General features: G+C 26.3%; 1 protein-coding gene across 1 annotated transcript; it reads left to right on the forward strand.

Moving 5' to 3' along the window:
• Nucleotides 1-1483: 1483 nt before the first annotated feature.
• Zpr1 (zinc finger protein Zpr1) lies at nt 1484-21949 on the forward strand. Its single transcript, XM_016055498.5, has 13 exons — nt 1484-1945; nt 4223-4384; nt 5563-5653; nt 6351-6421; nt 7637-7723; nt 10554-10594; nt 13828-13909; nt 14061-14178; nt 14649-14809; nt 15243-15353; nt 17521-17610; nt 19114-19179; nt 21746-21949. The coding sequence occupies exons 1-13, from the start codon at nt 1823-1825 to the stop codon at nt 21866-21868; spliced, it is 1326 nt and encodes a 441-aa protein (XP_015910984.1). The 5' UTR covers nt 1484-1822; the 3' UTR covers nt 21869-21949.
• The last annotated feature ends 563 nt before the right edge of the window (nt 21950-22512 follow it).

Genomic DNA, 22512 nt, shown 5'->3' on the forward strand with positions numbered 1-22512 from the left:
AAAACAGCCAGCATTAGCGGATTTGCTTTCCACACCATAAACCGCAATCAGTTTCAGATCAATGGATTGTACGTCGCAAATGATCAAAACATTATGTGACATGATCAAAACAAATGATCAAAACATTATGTTGTATGTGCAAGGACAAAAACCGAAGCAATTATTTGAAATGTTTTTTCACCATATTCGTTTTCACAATTGCAGAAAGAATTAGAAAAATGCGCATTTATATCCATATATTCTGAGGCTTCCAACCACAAAGATTTAAAATTATTTCTCACAATTGTTAGATTATTTTGATCCAGAAACAGGAATTAAAATTAGAATATTAGATTTTGTTTCATTGCCGGGTGAAACTTCACAAATAATTTTTGATTCAATAAGTACTATTTTAAAAAAGAATAATTTGTCGGGATAACACTAACGCAAATTTTGGTGGAAAAGCTAGAACGTTTTTACGAAAATAACGTTTTTACGAAACTTAACGAACATTTGAACCAAAAAATTTTTGGAGTAGGTTGTGCAGCGCACATTCAACATAATATTATTCAAACAGCTTCTCACTTACAGTTGATGTTGAAAATAGTATTACAAAAATTTATCAGTATTTTTATGTATATACTGTGCGTGTTGAAAGTTTGAAGGATTTTTGTGAAAGCTCAGAAATCGAATATAAAAGAATTCTTGGTTACAGCAAAACACGATGACTAGCTCTTTTATCAGCTGTAAAAAATATTTTAAAAATATACGAACTATTAAAATCATATTTTATGGGAATATGTGGAAAAATCTGTTGAATGTATTAGTAACCACTTTCCGAAAAATAATATTTGCGAAAATGATCTTTTTGATGAGGTGTCATTGGTAAAAAGATGTGTTACTGATGAAAAAATTAAATGTTGGTTGTCTGTAAATGTGGAAATAGACAAAAAATATGCGGAGTTATTCCTTCATTTTAAACAGAATAATATTCCTTATTAAAATATTTCGAAAATTGTAGAATTCGCGCTCTCCTTTCCAGGAACTAATGCAGCAACAGAACGTGTTTTTTCTAGTATCAATAAAATATGGACAACTGAGAAAAAGCAGTTGAACATTGAAACTTTAAAATCTATATTAAGTGTAAAATATAATTTGACCAATTCTTGTGAAATATTTCACATTTTGTGAAATATTTCACATTTATTTCACATTAAATTATCCGTATCTATTACAAAGTATTCACTCGGATCAAAAATATGACCGTAAAAGAAAATCATAATTTTTTTTAAATAAAAAATTTAATTTGATTAAAAATCATGGTGTTCAAATTATTATTTTTTACAAATATTTTTATAGTTACCAATAATTAATAATAAATACATTCTTGTACAAGTATATGAATGTATACAATAAAATATATATAACTAAATTTTAATTCTCATTTCATCACATTTGTCCCGCTTTGTCTCAATGAAAATGTGGTCACTTTATTCCTTAAATTAGTCATGCTTAAGTAAACCATCCTAATTGTTCAACCAAAGCATAAGAAAAAAGTGTAAACATAATTATCAACTTATTGAAAAAACTTTTATTAAATAAATTTGTTGAAATATTTCAGTTTGTAGGCCGAGGAAATTTAGAGAATTAAGAATAGAGAAATCAAGAGAAGAAAATAAAGAGCACAGAATAGAAAGCCAGAAACGTTCCTCAAGTTTACTAATGCTTAATGCTTACATGTGTTAAAGTTTAAAAAAGCGCAATCCAAATGCGATTGTCTGAAAAAGTAAAATTATAATCTAGTATAATATTTATAAAAGTAGCATAAATAAGCTTTTATAAAATGGCGACTTGTGAATTAGAAAAATCTGAGTCCAAGAAGTTAGATGTTATTTTTCGGGACTTAAATGCTGATGATCCTGAAGTTACTGAAATAGAAAGTTTATGTTTACAGTGCAATAAAAATGTTTGTATTATAGTTGACTATTTAAAAACCATATTGATACTAAACTATATAATCTGATATTGAGCTGTAACAATACCTAATAAAAATATTCTAGCTCCTTTCTTCTATTAATTAATAAAAGTGGCCGCAATAATTCGCATTTTTATTCTCGAGTTGCAATCATTAATCGCGAAATGCTACGAAGAGGCTTTATATTTTGATATGTATGCTCATAAGAAAATTTTTCCTTATTTTAATTAAAATTTGCTTTGTTATACATAGTTATATTAAGTTTATGTATTTTTGTATTCTCTTTGTATTTTTTACAATTGTAAAAATATATAGGATATATTTTTTTTGTTGCAATTTGTGAGAAAGAAATTTTTGTCTAACAAATACATACTTAATTTTATTGATCAAATGAAAATTTGTTTCCGTAATGAGCTTTAACACAAAAAAAATACGCAATTACATCTCTTTCATTTAATAATTTATGAAATGAAAATGACTTAATTAACCATTTTTATTTTAACCAAAAAAACTTTCAATGATTTATTGTTAACATAATATTATATTTTAGACAATTTTCTTCCACGATGAGAAAACCAGCTCAGAAAGATATAGAATCCTTTGAACTCGAGTGTAAGAAATGGAAGATATTCTTTTTCCATGAAAAATACCAAATATTATAGTATTTATTTCAAATCTATTTATTGCATCATTTTTTAAATTAAAGTTAAAGAGGGGAAGATATCTTTATCAGTACTTAAGCCAAAATAATTGCTAAGTTTTAGCCATTTATGAGCTGTGGCCTGTGAAAAACTAAGGGGCAAAAATCATAGAAGTAGATCAACTAGAAGAGCATAACTTGTAACCACCCTGGGCTCTGAACAAACCTCTCTCTTTTGCAAGTTTAAACTTTTTTGGGGAAACCTCAATGATTGTAGTTAGTGTGAACAGGTACTAATGAAGAAATATCCCCCTAAAAAGAAACATTTGGAAAGAAAATTAAATGAATTTCTCTGAAAATCAAAATAATTAATAATTTCTTTCAATGTTTCATGGAAAAGAATGTAATGAAACCTATTTTTATAGTTACGTAAGGAACTGCTAAAATATCAATAATCAAACTCTATGAAATTATTTAATTAATAAATCACATGCTAAACATATTTACTGTATAACAAATGACTTATTCATAATTATTAACAGCGTACTAATTTTAATTATTAAAACTTACTGCTAAATATAAATATACTAAAACTGACTCTTAAATAATATAGAATATGAATTTTAAAACTTTTTGTGTAAAATTAAATCATATGAAAAAAGCTATGATAAAAGAAAGAAAAAATAATATGAAGAAAGTTAATTTTAAAAAAAAGAAATAGTTTTGAAAAAACATTCAAGTTTGATACTATATTAAATTTAATTTTCTTAATTTTAAACTATTCTTTCAATACCTATTTTTAAATAATTGTAATGGTAATGTTTAGTTTCTTCTATTTTGTCCAGTTTCTTCTATTGTTTTGAAGTAATAGTTTTCTTCGTAACATAATCCCACCCTTGTATATAACATGCCTTAAGCATATTCAGGCTATATTTAAATCTGTATAGTTTATTTGTCTATACATCCTATGATGAGCTACAGAAATACTGTAATTTATTTATGGCTCCTTATAGTAATAATTGAATTAAATAACTTAACTACAATAAATACAATTTAACTTTACTTAAATATGTATAGTGGAATATATAATCACTAGAGATAGGGGCAGGATAGCCTGGTTGGTAGGGTACTGAGCCCATGTCCAAGAGGGCGTGGGTTCGATCCTCATCGGCCGAAGACTACCCGTGTTGTAAATGGTGACTGATGCACGTTAAATCTGCCGAGTCACAAAGTCCTCCATGTTCCCATAACAAATCATACCTCTGGGGGTACTGATCCAGGAGTTTCCATGTCTTCTGGATTGGTTCAAAATTACAAGGCTATGTAGTTGAACATTAGTAGTCGTAAACCCAAAATTGGGTCGACTGTTCAACGATGGTTATAAAATAAAATTACTAGAGATAGCGTAGCACAACTCTGTTAATTTAAATCTGTTACAACAAGGTGATTAAACTAGTTAACTGAAACAGCATTAAAACATTATTTTTTCAGTTTACCTTTGCAATGTACCATTAAAAGAATAATCCTTATTAAAAATCAATGCAAATGAAAGAATGAATAATAAATTTATTTTATATGTGTTTAGTATTTTCTTTTGTTAAATAATTATGTATATATCTTTTATTTAGGGTATCACAAGAATGTTGTTAACTAAAATTCCTTTTTATAAAGAAGTTGTTGTTATGTCATTTTCTTGTGATCACTGCTTGTGGGAAAATAATTCACTTCAGCCTGCATCTAAAATTCAAGACCAGGGTGTTTTATACAAGTTAAAAGTATTGAAGCCAAAGGTATTATTTTTTTGAAATTCATAATTTTGTTATATAGTCTCAAGTTTTTTATATGTCTACTTCTTTTAATATATTAATTATTGTAAGATTTAGCTTTATATTCTATCTTTTTTTTATTTTATTTTATTTGTCAATATTATGCTGTCAATTTTTACAATATTTTAAATAATTCTTTGTGCATAATAATGGAATGAAATTAAGATATTGTATTGGTAAATGAAATGAACAAAGTATTTTCTTAAATTGTTCTAAATCATTTGGTAAATTTAATTAAAGAAAATGTTATAAATGTCTCTATAAAATTATATTCTTTTCTATATTTTTTGGCTTGGGTTTTATTCTTTTAATGACTAATTTTATATTGTTCTTTTTCTGTATTTTAAATGTATTTTGTTTTTTATGAGGGACTTTGCATCTTTTAAAATTCATGCAAGCAAGAAATTTTTCAATATTTTTACTTAATTTGACATCTTTCAATTTTTTATAAAATTAATAAATATTTTTGCGTAAAATCATTAAATTTCTTTAATTATGCTGATGAATTTGTATCAGTAATTTTTTTTTTAATTGTGTCACACGTATGTTAACAAGAATAAATACCTATTTAAACTAAGAATATACTATTCTTTAATGTAATTATATAATTCATTAAAGCACATAATTCATTTGTGCTGAGTCCTTTTCTAATTTTGACGGAGCACCACTTATTTTTCTTTTTTCCTGTAAACTTAAAACTTTATGGCAAATCATTTTTTGGCTGTTTTTATAAATAAATTTCAATAAACATTTTTAAAAATATAGATGTGTATGTTTTGTACCAAGTGTACCAGTTTTGAGTTATGAGTACCAAGCATGCTTGGGAACTAAACACTGGGGGTTCCGCGTTCGGCTGACCACCTGACCGCAACATCTGCTCGCTCCTGCACCCCAGAGCCCAAGGTCAAGAAAACTGAGATTGGCACAGTAGGCCTTGGCCCTCTATGGGCTGTCGCACCACTGAGTTTAGTTTAGTTTAGTAGTATGTTTTCGTTATCTGAAAAGAGCACTTCTTAATTATTTTTAATTTTTTACTTTTCTTGTTAATTTAAACCTTTATAGCAGTGGATTTTGTGGCAATTTTCATTAGTCCAATAAACCTAATTAGTGAATATATATCTATTCAGATACATTTATTATAGGATTTGTCCAGAGTTGTGGTAAAAACTGACTGGGCATCTATAACTATACCTGAGTTAGAATTTGAAATACCTTCTCAAAGTCAAGAAGGAAGTGAGTATATTTTTTAAAAAAAAGTCCATGTTATACTAATTTAGAAACAGCTGAATTTGTAATTAATTCAAGAGACATTTTGGTACTTTAAGCATTGGTGTCATTGTTAAAGGGCAAACTAAAGAGAAAATATAGATCTAATTGAAAAGTAATAAAAAGGCATAAAATTTGACCTAAGAGAAGAACGCAATCTTCAACAAATACAAACAACATAAAGTGAGATGTAAGAAAGAAAGGTTATTAAACTGTAAATTCCTGCATAATATTAATATTAGACATATTATACTAAATGGAATCAAACAGTTAAAAGACTTTAAAATTGTGCTAATCTGAATTTTCTTAACATTTTATATATTATTGTTCTTCTGGTTACTGATAGCTAGTTTAGAAAGGTGGCACCTCTAAAAAAATGTGGATTGATAAATTTTTCTATCTTCTATTAAATTGCATAAATTGATCTTTATAAACAGTAACTTCTGTTTGAAACTGGATTGATTTTTGGTTATCTTTAAACTGCAGAAATTATTGTGCATTTCTTGAATTTCTTTGTCACTAATTCGTCATATTTACACAATTCTACCTGTCAATGCGAAAAGAAGCCTTCTCTTTTTAAATGTCTCCCATTTTTTTTTATTTGATTGATTATTTTGCAGTATAATTTTGTTTTTATCAATAATGAGCATTGTTTTCTTTTTAGCTATAACAACTGTTGAAGGTGTAATTGAAAGGACTTGCTTAGGACTTAATTCAAAAATTGAGCAGCTTCAGGTATGGAGTTTTTTTCCCTTCATTATGATATCTTTAAAATTAATAATAAAAAATCGTTATATAAATTCAATTCAATCATTTTTTATTATTCAAGAATTTCAATTATAGAAGAAAAGACGGAGATTTTTGAATCAACTTCAGTAAACTTATGTGTTGAATTAGGTGGTTCAGCAACTGTAGTTATGTGGATACTCTTTAGGTTGATAAAGTCAACTGTAGTAGAGTAAAATAAAGTGAATAGAGCATAAATAGAAGTACAGTTATGGACAATCTATAGTTTCAGTTCTTTAAATACGAATCTTCTACTGTGTTGCAATGTAAAATTGTAGAAAAGTAACCAAAATGGCAGTAGACGATTTGTTTACTTTTCTACTGTCATTTTGTTATGAGACACCAAGGAAGATTCTTATTTCTTGAGCCAAAATTATAATGTGTCCACTTCTGTACTTTTATTTCTGCTTTAATCAGGTTTCACTTTATTACATGTGGCACGAAGTACCTCCTATCTTCTATCATCCTTTCCTCATATCTCTACCCTCATTATTTTTTTTTATGTTTAAATGTCTCCACTTTACTTTTTATTCATTGAAAAAAGAAACAAACAATATTCAGTGTTTGTGAAACAAAAATTACAAAAGATTAAAAGCACTTTAGGATATCCACTTAGAGTGGAATGTCCATAGAATATTTGACATTTGATTTGATTCTTTTGATCAGTAGTCGCAAAATTTAAGAAGCTACTGTACTGTTTTTAAAACCTACTGTGAGCTACCTGCTAAAAGAAATATCTACTTTTTTAAATAAAAAAATTTTAAGTTACATCTGTTAGTTCAGTGGATAAATCAAGGTTTGCTAACTGGAGCATTAGAGTGATTATCCAAAAATGATTCCACCAGCTATAGTATAACGGGATCAAAGGTTTGGCAAGCACTGCTTTTGCTCTTTTTCTACACTTATTTTGGCTTTGTTCTTTTCCTTTTAAATTAAAGTTATTTTTTCATCAATATGCTAACAATGTAAATTAAAGTCTCAAGATTGTTTTTTTTTCTTATTTGATCCATATTTGTCAATTTAGTTCAAAAATTATTTGTTCATTATTTGTCCGATAATCATCCTTTTAACTCCTCAAATTCTACCTTTAGTTTTCATTGTAATTTAATAATTTGTGAATTCTTTTGATTGAATTAATGTTATTTTTAATGCAACATTTTTCAGAAAGAAGATCCTGATTCTGCTGAAAAATTAGCTGAATTTTTGCTTGAAATTAATAAGCTTAAAGATGGTAATCATCCGTTTACTTTTGTAAGTTCTAAGTAAATATTTTTTTATTAAATAATTTTGCTTAAATTTTTTTACTCTCTCTGTATATTTATTATTTATTTATTAATTTGTTTTATTTTATATCTTGTCAGCAAGGATTTTAATCTGTTTTTTTTTTTTACAAAAACAATAATTTTAGGATTAAAGTTTTAAAAAATGATTATTTATTAATCCAAAATCACATTTTAATTGTGTTAAATAATGATCGCAATTTGTGTAATTTTGCTTGAGGCATATTTTTTATTAATGAGCCTAATTTTCTTTCTTGCTTTATTTATTGATTTAATTATGAAATACTCTTCTTCGTAGTAGAGATTATTAATCTTTCTTTGCTTCAAAAATAATAATTCATAATTTCTTTTAGTTTTTGCATTTGAGGACCAAAAAGTATAATAAGGGTAAAGTTTTTTTTCCAGTATTATAGTACTACTTTTAATTGAAGAATTATTTGGAAGCAATATTATTATTTTTAGTGTTTTTTGCCACGTTGATCCAGGTTTTATTTTTTGGGGCTTATTTTTGTAAAAGATCAAAACTATTTTTGTGAAGTTTTTGTAAGTATCTACTTGTTTTGATGATTTATTTTCAGTTGCTTTCATATGATTTTTCAAATTAATACCGACATATTTAATACATTGCTACGACAAGTGGGTTTTGAATTTGAGGTATCACTTTTTGACACGTTCCATTTGTGATGATTCTACGTTTGATGGTAATCTTTTGGTACTTATTTGTTATTTTTCGGATCCTTTGACATGGTTTTTTTAAATTCCGCAATTTTTAATACAATAGTGTTACGATGCTCAAAATTTTGATTTAGAGTTATTAGTTTTAGCATATTCAATTTGTGACGATTCTGTCATATATTTCAAGGTGGTTGATAATAGTTTTTTTTTTGTTTTTTGTAGTTGTTTATAATTCTTGCAGTCCTTATCTCATGGTTTTTCAAATTCTAAAATTTTTTATACAATGTCATTTTGAAGGTAAATTTACATCATTTCAAAATAGTTTTTCTGAGTTATTTTTTATATGACATTCGAATTTAAGTTATCATACTTTGACGTGTTTAATTTGTGATGAATCCATCATAAGTTCACCTTGTTAAATGATAATTTTGTTGGCTTTCACTTATCATTTTGCAGTCTTTTTCGCAAGATTTTTCTGACTCGGATATTATTATTATGCTTTCACAATATGGGAATTTCTAATTTAAGTTTTGGCACCTCTGATTCCAGTTGATGCTATTGTAAAATCGTGTTTCTGATTTTTTTCTGAGAACCCATCATTAAACAATTTTGTGTGATCATTTTATCGAAAGAAATTCCACGAAGGGGCCATTTCTTATGATTTTGTTGGGACCATTTTTCCCAGAAGCAGAAAGTGTCTGAAACTGTGACGTACGTCACAGAACAAACGAAGTCCTGCAGAACAATTTGTATCTTGAATAAGTGACAGCGAAAAAGTAGCAAATCAAGAATATTTGCCTTAGTTTAAAAAATAATGTAGAGTATCTGTGTAAGATCCTGTATTTTAATAAATGAAAATATAGTATTTTAACGTAAAGCTGACTCTTTTTCGCTGTGAAATGCTTGCAGAACATTTGTATAAATTAATAAGTCCTGTTGCAGAACATTTGAAAATATTCTGCTTCTGGGCCATTTTTATTCAAAGGTGGATTTTGTGAAGTTGCTGATTTTTAGAATTTAACTTTTGTGAAGGGGCCATTTTTTAGAGTTTTAATTTTTTGAAAAGGCCCTTTTTTAGAGTGTGAATTTTATGTAAGGGCCAGAGAGCGGTCCCGATTTCCGCTTGAATTGACTACTGCTTACAATGTTTAAGCAATTTAACAGAATTTATTCTGGTGTAATAATGGATTTTTTTAGAGAATCTTGTACATTTCTAGTAAAAATCAATAGATAAATAAAAATTATTATTTTCATAGGTTTAAGTATTTTATTTAAGTAGAATGACATTTTATCTATATTTTTATTTCCCAATTACGAATGTGTTTATCAGAATTCTTATGCCTTGGGGAAGAATTTGGGAAGCTCAATGGATTTCAAATTAGCTTAAATCTGAGACTATTTGGAAAACTGAAATTTGAGGATGCCTCTTTTTTATTAGAAAAAAGCTTTAATTTTTTTCTAAATACTATAATTTTTTTACTTAAATTCTTTTCTGCATAATGGTTAATTTTCCACTGCAATAATTTTTTAAAAAAAAATATTAATTAATATTTGAATCATTTTTCTTAGATAAAAATGTAATTTAATGAAGATATTGATTTATTTTATTTTATTATTTCTGAACTTAAGATAAAATTTTTTCCTTTTTTTCAAGATTTGCAAGTGGTTAATTTTAAACTGCCTTTTGTTTTAAAATTCTTTAAAATATTGGGAATTATAAAAACATTGAGTTTCATTTCTAGGTAAAATATAAAATTAAAGGGTGTTGTATAGTGTGTAGAAAAGATAATGATTTTGTATTATGCTTAGAAATTACAATTTATGCTTAGAAATTTTAAATTTTCATGCTTTTAAAATTTCATGGGTGTTTTTTCCCTCCAATATTGTTCTAATGTATTTTTTATTGATGCATTGTCTAGCTGTGTGAATTATTTTTTAAATTTGTTCCAATGGATAATCAGAGAATCGTGAACCCTATTTAACCTTGGTCTTGTGATGCACTCTTGATTAATTTGTCATAACTTACTGTTTCTTTTTAAATTTGAATTTTATGCAACTTTGCTTCATCTGACATAATTTACCCTCAATTTAGATTTTTTTTTTATTGTTTGTATGTTTCATTACAGGCCTTAAGAGATTGTTCAGGCAACAGTTTTTTGCAAAGTTTGTATCCTTTTTAAATTAAGTCCTTAAAAAATGTCATAATTGAGTCTCAATTGAAATTATTATCACTCAATTATATTTACTTGAATATTTTTTTCTTGTTTAATTTGTAGAGTGTTTAAAGTGTTTTATATGTAATGTAACTTTTACTGGGTCTGTCTAGGTTTTTCTGAGAGGTACCTATTTTGTGAAAATTAAGACATAATTTGTGAAAAATTAAAATTTATATTTAAAAATCAACACAAAAATATGGATTTATCGTTTCTTAAGGGATACAAAAATGAAATTTTAAGAAAAATTATTTAGTGAAACTACCGTTTTTCCTAAAATTGAATTTGTGAAACTACCGTTTCTTCTAAAGTTGAATTTGTGAAGGTACCGCTAAACGGTAGTAAATTCGGCCTGGACAGATCCCTGATTTTGTATGCTTTTATATTTTCAATGTCTAAAAAATGCAGCATATTAGTGTTATAAAACAAGTTAGCTGTTTCGCATGCAGCCAATACCCAATTATAAAGAGTACTTTTGGAATAAATTATTACAATATCTTTACAGTATTATAAAATTCAATATCATAAAAAATATTGAATATATTTTTTTATATTAAAAGATATTAACCAATATGTTCTTCATTTGTATCATTTACCAGAAATTCTCTTATAATATTCTTCAGACAAACCCGAAAACCTAATTAAGCAAAGCCGAAAACATAAATATAATAAATCTGCCATAAGAAATTCCCAGTCCTATAGTACCTTCTTATTTTCAATTGTAATAAGCTTTGATTTATCTGAAAAGGGCAATTTCATTAAAAGTAATTTTTGTAAGGTAATAAAAAGGATATTTTAAAGTATATAAGAACAGCTTAGTTACAAATAAATAACAATAAACAAATACACTTATTTTATTATTCTTGTTTTTTATTTTAATGCAGAATCATTAGTAGTCGTAGAAGTTAAGAAAATTGAATCACTGATCCTTGAATCAGTAACTTACAGAATTTGTTAATTTAGTTAGTCCTTTACTGCTTTATTCACACACCTTTAATTAGATCTCATATATATTTAAAAGATTATGAATTGAATTAAATTAACAATTACAATGTTAATTTTTTATAAATTATTCAAAACATGCAAATGGAGTTTTATATTTTATTTTTCCATAACAATAAAGGAGTTAAATTTTACTTACTATAAGAAGATTATTATATTAAATATTAAAAGTTTAAAAAAAGTTATTAAGAATAAATTAGTTAAAAATTGGAAAGATTGTGTAATGCTGACAATGAGCAACAAGCATGCTGTTTTGTCTCAGAAACATAGATCAAAGCAAAAAGCTAAACCAGCATACCATTTTTTTACACTCAACTCATGGTGATCAATTGCTGATCCCTGAAAACCACTGACTATTACCTCATAGTAGTCTAAGTCAGATTTGTGTTGATTTCGTGAGCTGTATAGAAATTTAAAAAAAAAATATTCTTATTGAAAATACATGGTTCTCAATCAGTATAGTTGCTCTTGAGGATCTCTTAGAGCCAAGCTCTTTTTTATTATGTAAGAATTACACAAATACCATTTTTCAATTTTTTTAAATAACAAATCAATATAGTTGAACCCTTTTTGTTTCATTTTATTTATGAAATGTATTTTTGTGGAACTTAGTTATCAAATTTTAATTTTTAAGGTTATAAGTATTTTTTTAAATTTTTTCAATGCATAAGCATTTATATTAAAGTATTTTTATAATGGCTTCAGTAAAGTTTGAAAATATTTTAAAAAAATACTTAAAACCCTAAAAATAAAAATTTATTAAATAGCATTTGTATGAAACTAAGTAGCAGAATTTAAATTTTTAAGGTTTTAAGTATTTTTAAAATTTTTCAAAGCTACTATTGTTGATTTGGTAACAGGGTGTGTAGCATTTTTAAAAAGTTCTTAAGGGTGCTTATTTTTGATTTTCATATTTTAAGAGCCCTTAAAGTGGCTTTTTTCATTGGGTGCTTTTAAAAAGTGCTTAATTTTCCCTTTTCCAAGATGAGATTTTTTTTTCTTTACCTTGTCGATTTTTGCCATGTATTATGCAAAAGCATGATTTTCTTATTGTCTTATTCAGCGTTTTCACAATTCATTCAACCGCAATCTATTTCGGTGTACTCTCGGTCCATAGCGTATGAAAGTGCCAAACATTTTACCTGTTTGATAAAATATTTGCGAGTCCGCTTGTGTGTCTACTCACTGAGTTCGATGAAATTGTTGCATTTCTCAATTTCAGGCTTCATTTTCACCTTCTGATATCGAATTGAAAAATCTCTTGATAATTTTATAAGGACTAATTAATAAAAAAAGGATTCTTTATCAGAAACTAGTTATTTTATTATGATCATTATTAAAAAAAATTTAAAACTCCCAGTAGTTCTTTTCTGTAGAGTTTGAAAAATGTTTGAAACCCTAACAATAAAAATTGGGAGAATAAGTTCCATAAAATACATTTTGAAGAGTAAGATGAAACAAAAAGTTCCCCAAAGAACTTGTTACCAATATTATTGTAAATAGAATAGTTACCTTATTGTAAATAGAACAGTGGGATACATTTAATTCTTTATTGTTAACATGGAAAGTAAAGGAATTAGCTTTTGACTCTAGGACACGGTGTTGCATGCCTGCAACAAACATAAAAAGCATATTTATGTATTTTTTTATTAGTTATAAAGGACGATTTCAGCTGTTATTGCAATTTTATAACATTACTCTTAACATATATTGAACTTTTTTCTATTATGTAGTGATAGTGAGGTGATTTTTAGAATAAAAGTTCAATTTTTTGTTTGCAAAGTTGCTCATGCTTGTTTCAGGCATATTACTCAAATTTAAGTTTTTGAATTGAATTGAATGGAAATTTTTGAATGTATGAATCTTAGTCATTTTTAACAAATCAATGTCATTTAACAATAGTCATTTTAACAATAATGTTGCAGAAATCAATGTTTTGTCATTTTGCATTATGTTGTAGTAGAAACAAAGTATTCTTTCAATAAATTTTTAATTTTAATATTTAATTTTTTGCAATTATTTTTTTGCACTTAAAATTATGTGCTAGCAAGTCTTTTGTGTTGAGATATAAAGGGTTAATGAGAAACATATGTTTAAGGTGTATTATGGGAACAAATTTCTGCTCATTAACTTCGAAATAAAACAATCTGTTATCTTTATTTAATATTTTTTAACAATACTACAGATCTGCTCCAAATCCTGATCCCCAGTTAGAAATATCATATTTTGCTCAATCACACGAGGAATGCTTGATGATGGGACTCAATGTAAGATGCATAATCACTTTCTAATTTATTCATTTCTGAAAAATTTAATTTTATGCTTAAACTGATAAAAAAAGACTATTTACTAATATAATAAAAAAGGTAGTTAAATTAATAAAAAAGATTATTTTACATTGTTTAAAACTTATCTTAGGATTCTGAGGAAACTGTGGAAGGAGGGGAGGAAGAAAAAATTACTGAGGAAGTTTTAGGATTGCCAACAAATTGTTATTCTTGTAATGCTCCCTGTGTAACTAACATGAAAGTTACTGATATCCTTTGAAGTGTCTATTTTAATGTATATTTTAAAGTGATTAATAATAATGTTCTTTTATAAAAATTAGCCTTTAAATATGACTTATTTTATTAACCTATTGTATAACTTTTTTAGCTTTACTTTTTACAACATTTTTCTGAAGTTAAATAAGAAAAAAATTATTTTAATTTTAATTCTTCCATTTAAACTTTCTTCAAATTGCGTCACATCCTGTTAATATGAGATATTTTTAAAAAGTATCTTGCTAAAAGTTGGTTATGTTTCATTTTTATATTTGTGGCCTTATGTACAGTATTTCTACAATATTTTTGTTAGTTTCAGAAATATTTCAAAATAAACTTTTTTGATTTTTTCATATTTTTTTTAAATTTTTTTTTTTTTGTGTGTTTTATTTTCTTTCTGCAGCTCTTCCATTTTTATCAAATCATGCAAATATTTGATTTAATTTCTTTAATTTGTGTTCAAAGATACCACACTTTGAGAATGTCATAATATGGTCTACAAACTGTGAGGCTTGTGGTCATAAAACAACTGAAGTTAAAAGCTCATCAGGAATTCGGCCTCTTGGATCTAGGGCTATACTTAGTATAAAAGAACACAAGGATTTGACTAGAGATCTTTTAAAGGTTTGTTTATAAATCTAGAGAGAGAAACATAATATAATTAGAAAAATAATAAAAAATTGTTATTAGATTAGTTACAGAACAAGAAATTTTTATTAAAATACTGTTAAAAAAATTTTTTTTTTTTAAAAAGTAATTAGTCTTGTGTAATATATTGTTTTTTAAAAACTGTTTATTTTCAATTCTAATGTCAAGTATTACTTTTTATGCAGAAGTGGTTTGTAATATATTTTATGCATAAACAACTGAATAATTAATAATAAAATGTATGTCCCTGGCTACAAAAAACTTTTCCGAGTGCTTGTTCCTGTTGTCCAAATGTCTACATGAATTTGAAATTGTGTCAGTTTTATTATTTCTAAATCAATAAAAAATATATTTTATGTTTCTTGAAAAAAAAAATCTTTTTAATTACTCCAAATTTCTTTTGTTGTAGTCTGACACCTGCAGTATCAGTATAAAGGAATTAGATCTAGAAGCTGGTCCTGCTGCATTTAGAAGTTGTTATTCAACTGTTGAAGGAATTTTAACTACCATTAAGGAGCAGGTAAGGAAGAAGCTCAATTAGTGGATTTTTTTTACTCCCCATATAATCATGGTTCATTATGCTCATTTATTAAAATAATCACTAATGAATAACATCAATTTCCAGGACCGGTTTAATTGCTCCAATAATGTTATATGAATTACATACCCATTTAATATATTTTGAGGTCATCTCTAGCTGCCATAATGCATTTCTATCCTCAGATGTGAAAGTTTCAGAAATAACCTATAAAGTTTTCTATCTGAATGCTGTATAATTTTGACTTTCTTAAGGACTAATGATGTAATCATAAATGTTTTCAATATATTTCATTTAAAATTTATCACAATTTAATTATGATGCAAATATAAATAAAAAATTATGTATCTATAACAGAAATTAATTTATTTAATGTTAAATGATCTGAATTTCTGACTTGCTAATTGGCTTCACTATCCTTAAACCTTGTTTCTTTAGTAAATCTTTTAGTTTTGAAGGCTGTTGAGATAAATCATACATTAAACTATTCAGGCAAATCTTTTGTAAACTTTTTGTTCCTAAAACTGTAAAGATTTGTTAAAGGAATAAAGTTTAAGGATATTGGAGTTATTAAGAAGGTCAAAATTTTACATCGTTCCGATAGAAGACTTTAAAAGTTGTTTCAGAAAATTTTACAGCTTACTATAGAAATATGTTATGGTTATTTCAAAACATATGTAGGTAGTAATATTTGATTGGTATGTGATTCAGATAATATTTTCAGGGTTTTTTATATTTAATGGAGTACTTTAAGCTGTTGATATTCATGACAGATATTTGAATATCATTTAATTTAATCATAAATGCTTTCATATTTCATTTAAAATTGATCACAATTTGATTATGATGCAAATATAAATAAAAAATTATGTATCTATAACAGAAATTAATTTATTTAATGTTAAATGATCTGAATTTCTGACTTGCTAATTGACTTCACTATTCTTAAACCTTGTTTCTTTAGTAAATCTTTTAGTTTTGAAGGCTGTTGAGATAAATCATACATTAAACTATTCAGGCAAATCTTTTGTAAACTTTTTGTCCCTAAAGCTGTAAAGATTTGTTAAAGGAATAAAGTTTAAGGATATTGGAGTTATTAAGAAGGTCAAAATTATACATCATTCCGATAGAAGACTTTAAAAGTTGTTTCAGAAAATTTTACAGCTTACTACAGAAATATGTTATGGTTATTTCAGAACATATGTAGGTAGTAATATTTGATTGGTATGTGATTCAGATAATATTTTCAGGTTTTTTTTATATTTAATGGAGTACTTTAAGCTGTTGATATTCATGACAGATATTTGAATATCATTTAATTTAATCATAAATGCTTTCATATTTCATTTAAAATTGATCACAATTTGATTAAAATGCAAATATAAATCAAAAATCATGTATCCACAACAGAAATGAGTTCATTTAATGTTAAATCATTATGTAGAAATTTTTTTTCTTCAAAATTATTTTTTTTAATGATGCTTTGATTCAGCAAAATATTTTATTTATATCGTTATTTTATTTCGTAACTGAATCTGAAAATCCTACCCATGTCATATTTATATCTTATCTCTATAGCCTTACACTCTCATTGTAAGTCTGTGATTGCAAACATTTTGGGCAAATGTTATTCACTAATTTCCTCTAATTTTTCTATAGGATTGTTTAAAATTAATTAACTTTTGGGAACCTGGGCACAATGAATATAACAAATTATTTTACATGAAATGGAATATTCATGGAAAAATTATTGTGAATTATTTGTTGAAGGTCTATAATTATTGAAAAAACTGCCTTTTAAAAGATCGCTGGTACACTACGAAGTTCACTTGATGCTCGACTCGTAAATTATGCATATTTTACTAAGCAAACTGACTGTGCATAGCCAGTGGGAATCATGTTATGAACTTGAAAATAGTGAGAGGAATCTGAAGGGATTTTTTGCAAGGGATAGATAAATTAAAAGTATTTCTCTAAGTTCCCTTTGAGTGGGATTAACTTTTGTTAGTATGTATGTGTACATATATATATAAAAGTAAAAATAACTTATTTATTACAAAATTTATTAATTATCTTAATTTTCTTTGTTTTTTTCTTTTTATCCTTTTTGTTACTATATATTTATATTATTTCTGATCTTCGATTTTAGCTTATTGAAAGCAATCCTTTTATCTCTGGTGATAGTGCTGATTTAATAATGAGAGGAAAACTTGATTCCGTTCTAAACAAAATAGATGAGGTAAATTTCTTCTTTTTTTACTATTCATGTTAAGTCTAAGTTAGTTAAATGTTCTTTAATAGTAATTAGTTAATGTATAATGTCTCTTCTTGGAGAAATGAATATTCAAATGCAGACTATTCTACTCCAATGCATATTAGGTTGAGCCAAAAAATAAAAGTTGAAGTATTTCAAATATTTTAGTGAAAACATCGTAAGTTGTGAGTTGTCTTGTGGTAAAGCTCATGTCTTGTACTGTCTCAACACCAAATTTTGGATAATAACAATTGTAATTGAATTACATTAAATTAAAACAAGTGTAACATACATTTATTAAATTATGTAAGAATTCAATGCTCAATATTACCCATAAAATTGGAAAATCATTGGTTTATAACTTCAGCAAATAATCATTAAAACAATAGGAAGAAATTACATTGTGATTGTTTATGGTTTATTATGCTAAAACTGCTCATCTCTATTCAACATTTGTCACTACAAAAAAAGTACCTTAGATGAAAGTATGAAAGAAAAAAAAATTGAAAGTTAATTGGTCATAATATTGTAGAAAAGATTCTCACTTTTATAAAGTTTTTTAGAACAGGATCTCATGTATACAAATAATGAATGATAATTTTTTGTAAAAAATTTTCAATTAAAAACTTTGGTGAAAAATAAAAGTGTTTTTTTTTATAGTTAAATCTGAATTGAACAAATCTATCTTACTGAAAATTAAAGTTGAAATGAATTTTAACTATAAATAAGATTTTTCAGTCAGATTATTTGTAACATTATTGATGCGAAACATTACCTCCCAAATCATTAGAAAACACCTTAAAAATTAGTTTTGATGCAAATTGAAATGTACTGAATGTCCCCCATTTGAAAATTGCTAAGTAATTAATCCAATAAAAATAAATTAGTTATGTCTAAATTATTACGATAAAACATTACTATATAACTATTAAAACTTACTCAATAAAAAAAAATTTAAATCAATCTCCTTTCAAAACTTTTGAGTATGTTTCCATAGGGAGACTTTCTTATCTGCTAGTTTCTGTATGAGTTTATTTGGTTTGATAATTTACTGATTGATAAAACAAGTTTTTCCTAAAATAAGTATTAAAAACTTTTTGTTTAAAATATGTGCAGATTTAAAGATAAACATCTTAATTATTAAAACAATATTTCAGTATAGAAATTTTCAACATTGCATCTTGACTTCTTTCATTCAAATGAAAACATTATAACATGTTCAAAATAATAATGCATAATTTAATGTGTATTCATTATAACAAATTTAAGTGTCTAGTTCAAAAAAAAAAGTTTTATGTACAGAAATAAAATGTTGTAACTAACTTTTTTGAAGCTAAAATTTTAAATGAAAATTTGTTTTTTTAATTCTTGCTGTTTCTTTATTTAGAAATTCTTAAAAGTTGATAATTTTTTATGCTCTTTTTTGACTCATCTGTTCTTTATATTTAATAATATTTGTTATGACATTTATGTATCCATTTATTTTAGATTATAAAAGGAGAGCGTCAGGCCACTTTAGTGTTAGATGATCCTTGTGGGAACAGTTGCATTCAAGTAATTGATCTTTTTCATAAATTGTTTACTTATCTTATGTAAATTTTGCATTTGATGATAAATTTTGCATACAGGCAAAGCTATGGGGGAAAATTCATTTTAAATTGTACTGAAAGTTATTTGCACCCTTTTTATATTCTGTATTTGCTGTATTTGTTTACTTATATGCATATTACTTGTTTTTCCTCTGAAATTATCAAGGTTTTTTCCTTGCGTAATTAATACTTTTAATATTGCATATAAAGTAGAACTCTCTTATTTCGAGTCCTGATCTAACGAGAACTCCATTTTAACGAAAAAATCTGGAATATTGAATTGATACAATGTTAAATCTATTGAAGCTGCTTTTAACTGGTAAACCCCGTTTTTAATGTGCAATATTTGTGTAATTCATGTTTCTTCTTAATTCTACTTTTCCAGCTCAGCTAATTCATTTTTGATGTTTTTGGGGTTGACATATTACTTTTGGTATTGACAATGATTTTCAGGTCATGAGTTTTATCTGAAAAACAATAACACAACAAAGAGACAACAAGACAATTTTTAAGAAAAACTAACTTAATTTGTAATGTACAGAAATAAAAAATAAATTGACTAAGTGCTATATTTAATAGAGTATGTTAAGGTGGAATTTATCCCGACCCCCCCCCCCAAATGTGGGTATGCGGAAGGAAAGGAGCAGTTATCAATCGGCACATGCGTCGGCAGATAGACCCGGCAAAGCCCCCCATGGCATCTATTTAAAAAACACAAAAATATTACAAAAAAATTGATGGCAACTAATTGATAAAAGGGAATAAAAGTATTACTGGGCAGTTGGATTAGGTCAACAGACCCTTGTACAAACCAACCTTATACAACTCCAAAAAGGGACCCGGCTGACAGAACACAGGAATTCAACCTTAATTTAAAACAAATAAAATACAGGCACATGCCCATGTTACAAGCGGGTAAATACAAATATTGGTCGGACCCCTACTTCCGAGCTGGGACTGGCCAAAAGCGTGATGCAGATGATTAAAAGGTAAAACCATAAAAGGATTAACGAAGACAAATACAAAATTGAAACAAGCTAAAAGGTAAATACAACGCTAAAACCAGAATAGTTAAAACCGTGAGTTAAAACCAAGTGTGTCAACAAAAGTGATCCAGTTGTAAAATTTACAGCAAAAATAATTAAGAACAAGACAATAGAAGGTGTATAAGGGTCGAGTTAAAAACATGGTGTGTAACAAGATAAAATTTTAAACAGTAAAAGTGTGATAAATTAAGTAAAAATTAGGATTGCAGTAAAAAACCCAAATTTTGGCCGATGGTCCACTAAGATAGGGAACAAGCAACTAGATAATAAAACTTAAATAGAAAGACTGGGCAGATTGGAGTGCAGGTCAAGTGATTATTATTTAATAGAGTATGTATGAAATTGTATGATTTTATTATGATCCTATTTCTTATGAGCACTGGGTTGTAATAAGGAAAAATTGTAGTCCCTTCACGCTCGTTATAAACAAGTTTGACTGTATTTATACTAATGAATTTCATCCTTTAGTTTTAGTGTTTTGACCTTTTTAGAATCTTAATACTTCTGAGAAACCAAATTTTTGTTGCGTTTTAGAAATTTTCTTATTCTTTTCTCTATACAAATTTTTAATGGAGATACAATTATTCTTTTTTTCCATTTATAATCTTTTTCTTTTTTATTTGTTAATTTTTTAAAACATTAAATGTGTCAAGCACTTCATAAAAAATGTTTTTACGAACCTTTTAATAGTTATTATTTCTATTTTTTTTTCGTTCAATGGGGGTAATGTTAACATTAGTATTATAATAATTTAGATTTGGCATCTTTCTTGTTGTAAAGACTTATCTCTAGTAATACAAGATGGGCAAATAATTCAAATTCCACATAATTTTTAGAATCCAATATTTTTGTACATTAATATTTATTACAACAACCGAATCTCGACGTGCGTCTAGTAACCCCTTTTGAAAGAGTCCGATTTGCACCAGATACTGTTATTTTATTGATCAATTACATATTGATGCTGCATTTTTTAACTTATGATTTCAAATTAGTATTTTGAACCTAGTAAAATTATTGTTTTAACGTGTTAAGTAGTAGCTTCAAAAGTGTTAAAACTGCTGCTCTGAATATCAATGAAAATAAATCCAAATCACTTCATTGTAATATAATAAAATACTCATAATGTAAGATTATTATTGAAAATTAATAAAGTTAATGAATTTTCTTTCTTTATGAATATTTTGAAGGGGTTTGATAATTGCTGCACTGATATTGATCAAAATAAACCCAAAGCTCATCAGTTTAATGTAGTAAAATATGCATGGCATAAAAATTAAAAGTATATATTAATAACATTTAGTAATTTTGTTTTCTTTGGTAATGAGTAATTTTGTTTTCTAATTGGTGCATTGATGTTGATGAAAATAAATCCAAATCATATCATTGTAAAGTAATAAAATGTATGTGACTTGAGATTATAAGTGAGTATTAATAGCATTTACTAATTTTTTTTTTTTTTTTTTCTTTATGAATATTTTAAAGGGGTTGGATGACGAATCTTGTTCTGATGATAATTTAATTATCGAACAATATGAACGAACCATGGAACAAGATGAAGAACTTGGACTTTTAGATATGAAAGTTGAAAACTATGAAGAATCGTGATGCATTCTGTATTCTTTTCTAATGGAATTAAGATAATCTTGTTGCTGTTGATATTACAATAATAAATGCTAAGTTTTTAAATTTTAGTGTTTGTTTTTGCAGTTTTAAAACTGTATGTTTATCAGCATTTCAAAGGGCTAAAAATTAGCATTTATTATTATGAGTAGATGTTCTCTATTATTACAGACTGTCAAAATTTTTAACATATTAAAATATTAATCTTTATTCTTTGCATGCTAGCATACCAATACAGTTTTGATACTTCTATTACTATAAATATTGAATATTTTGATCATTATTTTACATTTTTTTTAAAAAAATCATTCTGATTTCATTTCTTTGATTCATCATAGCTCTTTTTTGTACATTTTTTATTCAATTTGTCAACTTTTTCTCAATTAACAAATGAATTCTTGTTTTTTTTTGCATGAGATGAAATTATTTATTTATTAATGAAGTTCAAAACAATCATTTATATATTTTTATAAAATCTAATCATTAATCTTTATAAAATTAAATATTTGAAGCTTATTTTCAGATTTAAAAAAAAGTACATGAAAAATATCAATTAAGTGTTTTATTTTGTATTTTAATATAATTACAGAACAGAAAGTACCTAAGAAAAAAAATCTCAACTCCAAATG

Source organism: Parasteatoda tepidariorum, chromosome 3 (genome assembly GCF_982258835.1).
Source record: "Parasteatoda tepidariorum strain Cologne lab strain chromosome 3, Ptep-v5.0, whole genome shotgun sequence".
NCBI lineage: Eukaryota > Metazoa > Arthropoda > Arachnida > Araneae > Theridiidae > Parasteatoda > Parasteatoda tepidariorum.

Excerpts from the sequence above, each read along its gene's own strand:
- Zpr1 (XM_016055498.5), top strand. The coding sequence starts at position 1,823 with ATGGCGACTTGTGAATTAGAAAAATCTGAGTCCAAGAAGTTAGATGTT. Across the intron at positions 1,946-4,222 it reads GTTTACAGTGCAATAAAAAT|GGTATCACAAGAATGTTGTT; the intron begins GTTTGTATTATA and ends TCTTTTATTTAG. Across the intron at positions 17,611-19,113 it reads TTCTAAACAAAATAGATGAG|ATTATAAAAGGAGAGCGTCA; the intron begins GTAAATTTCTTC and ends CATTTATTTTAG.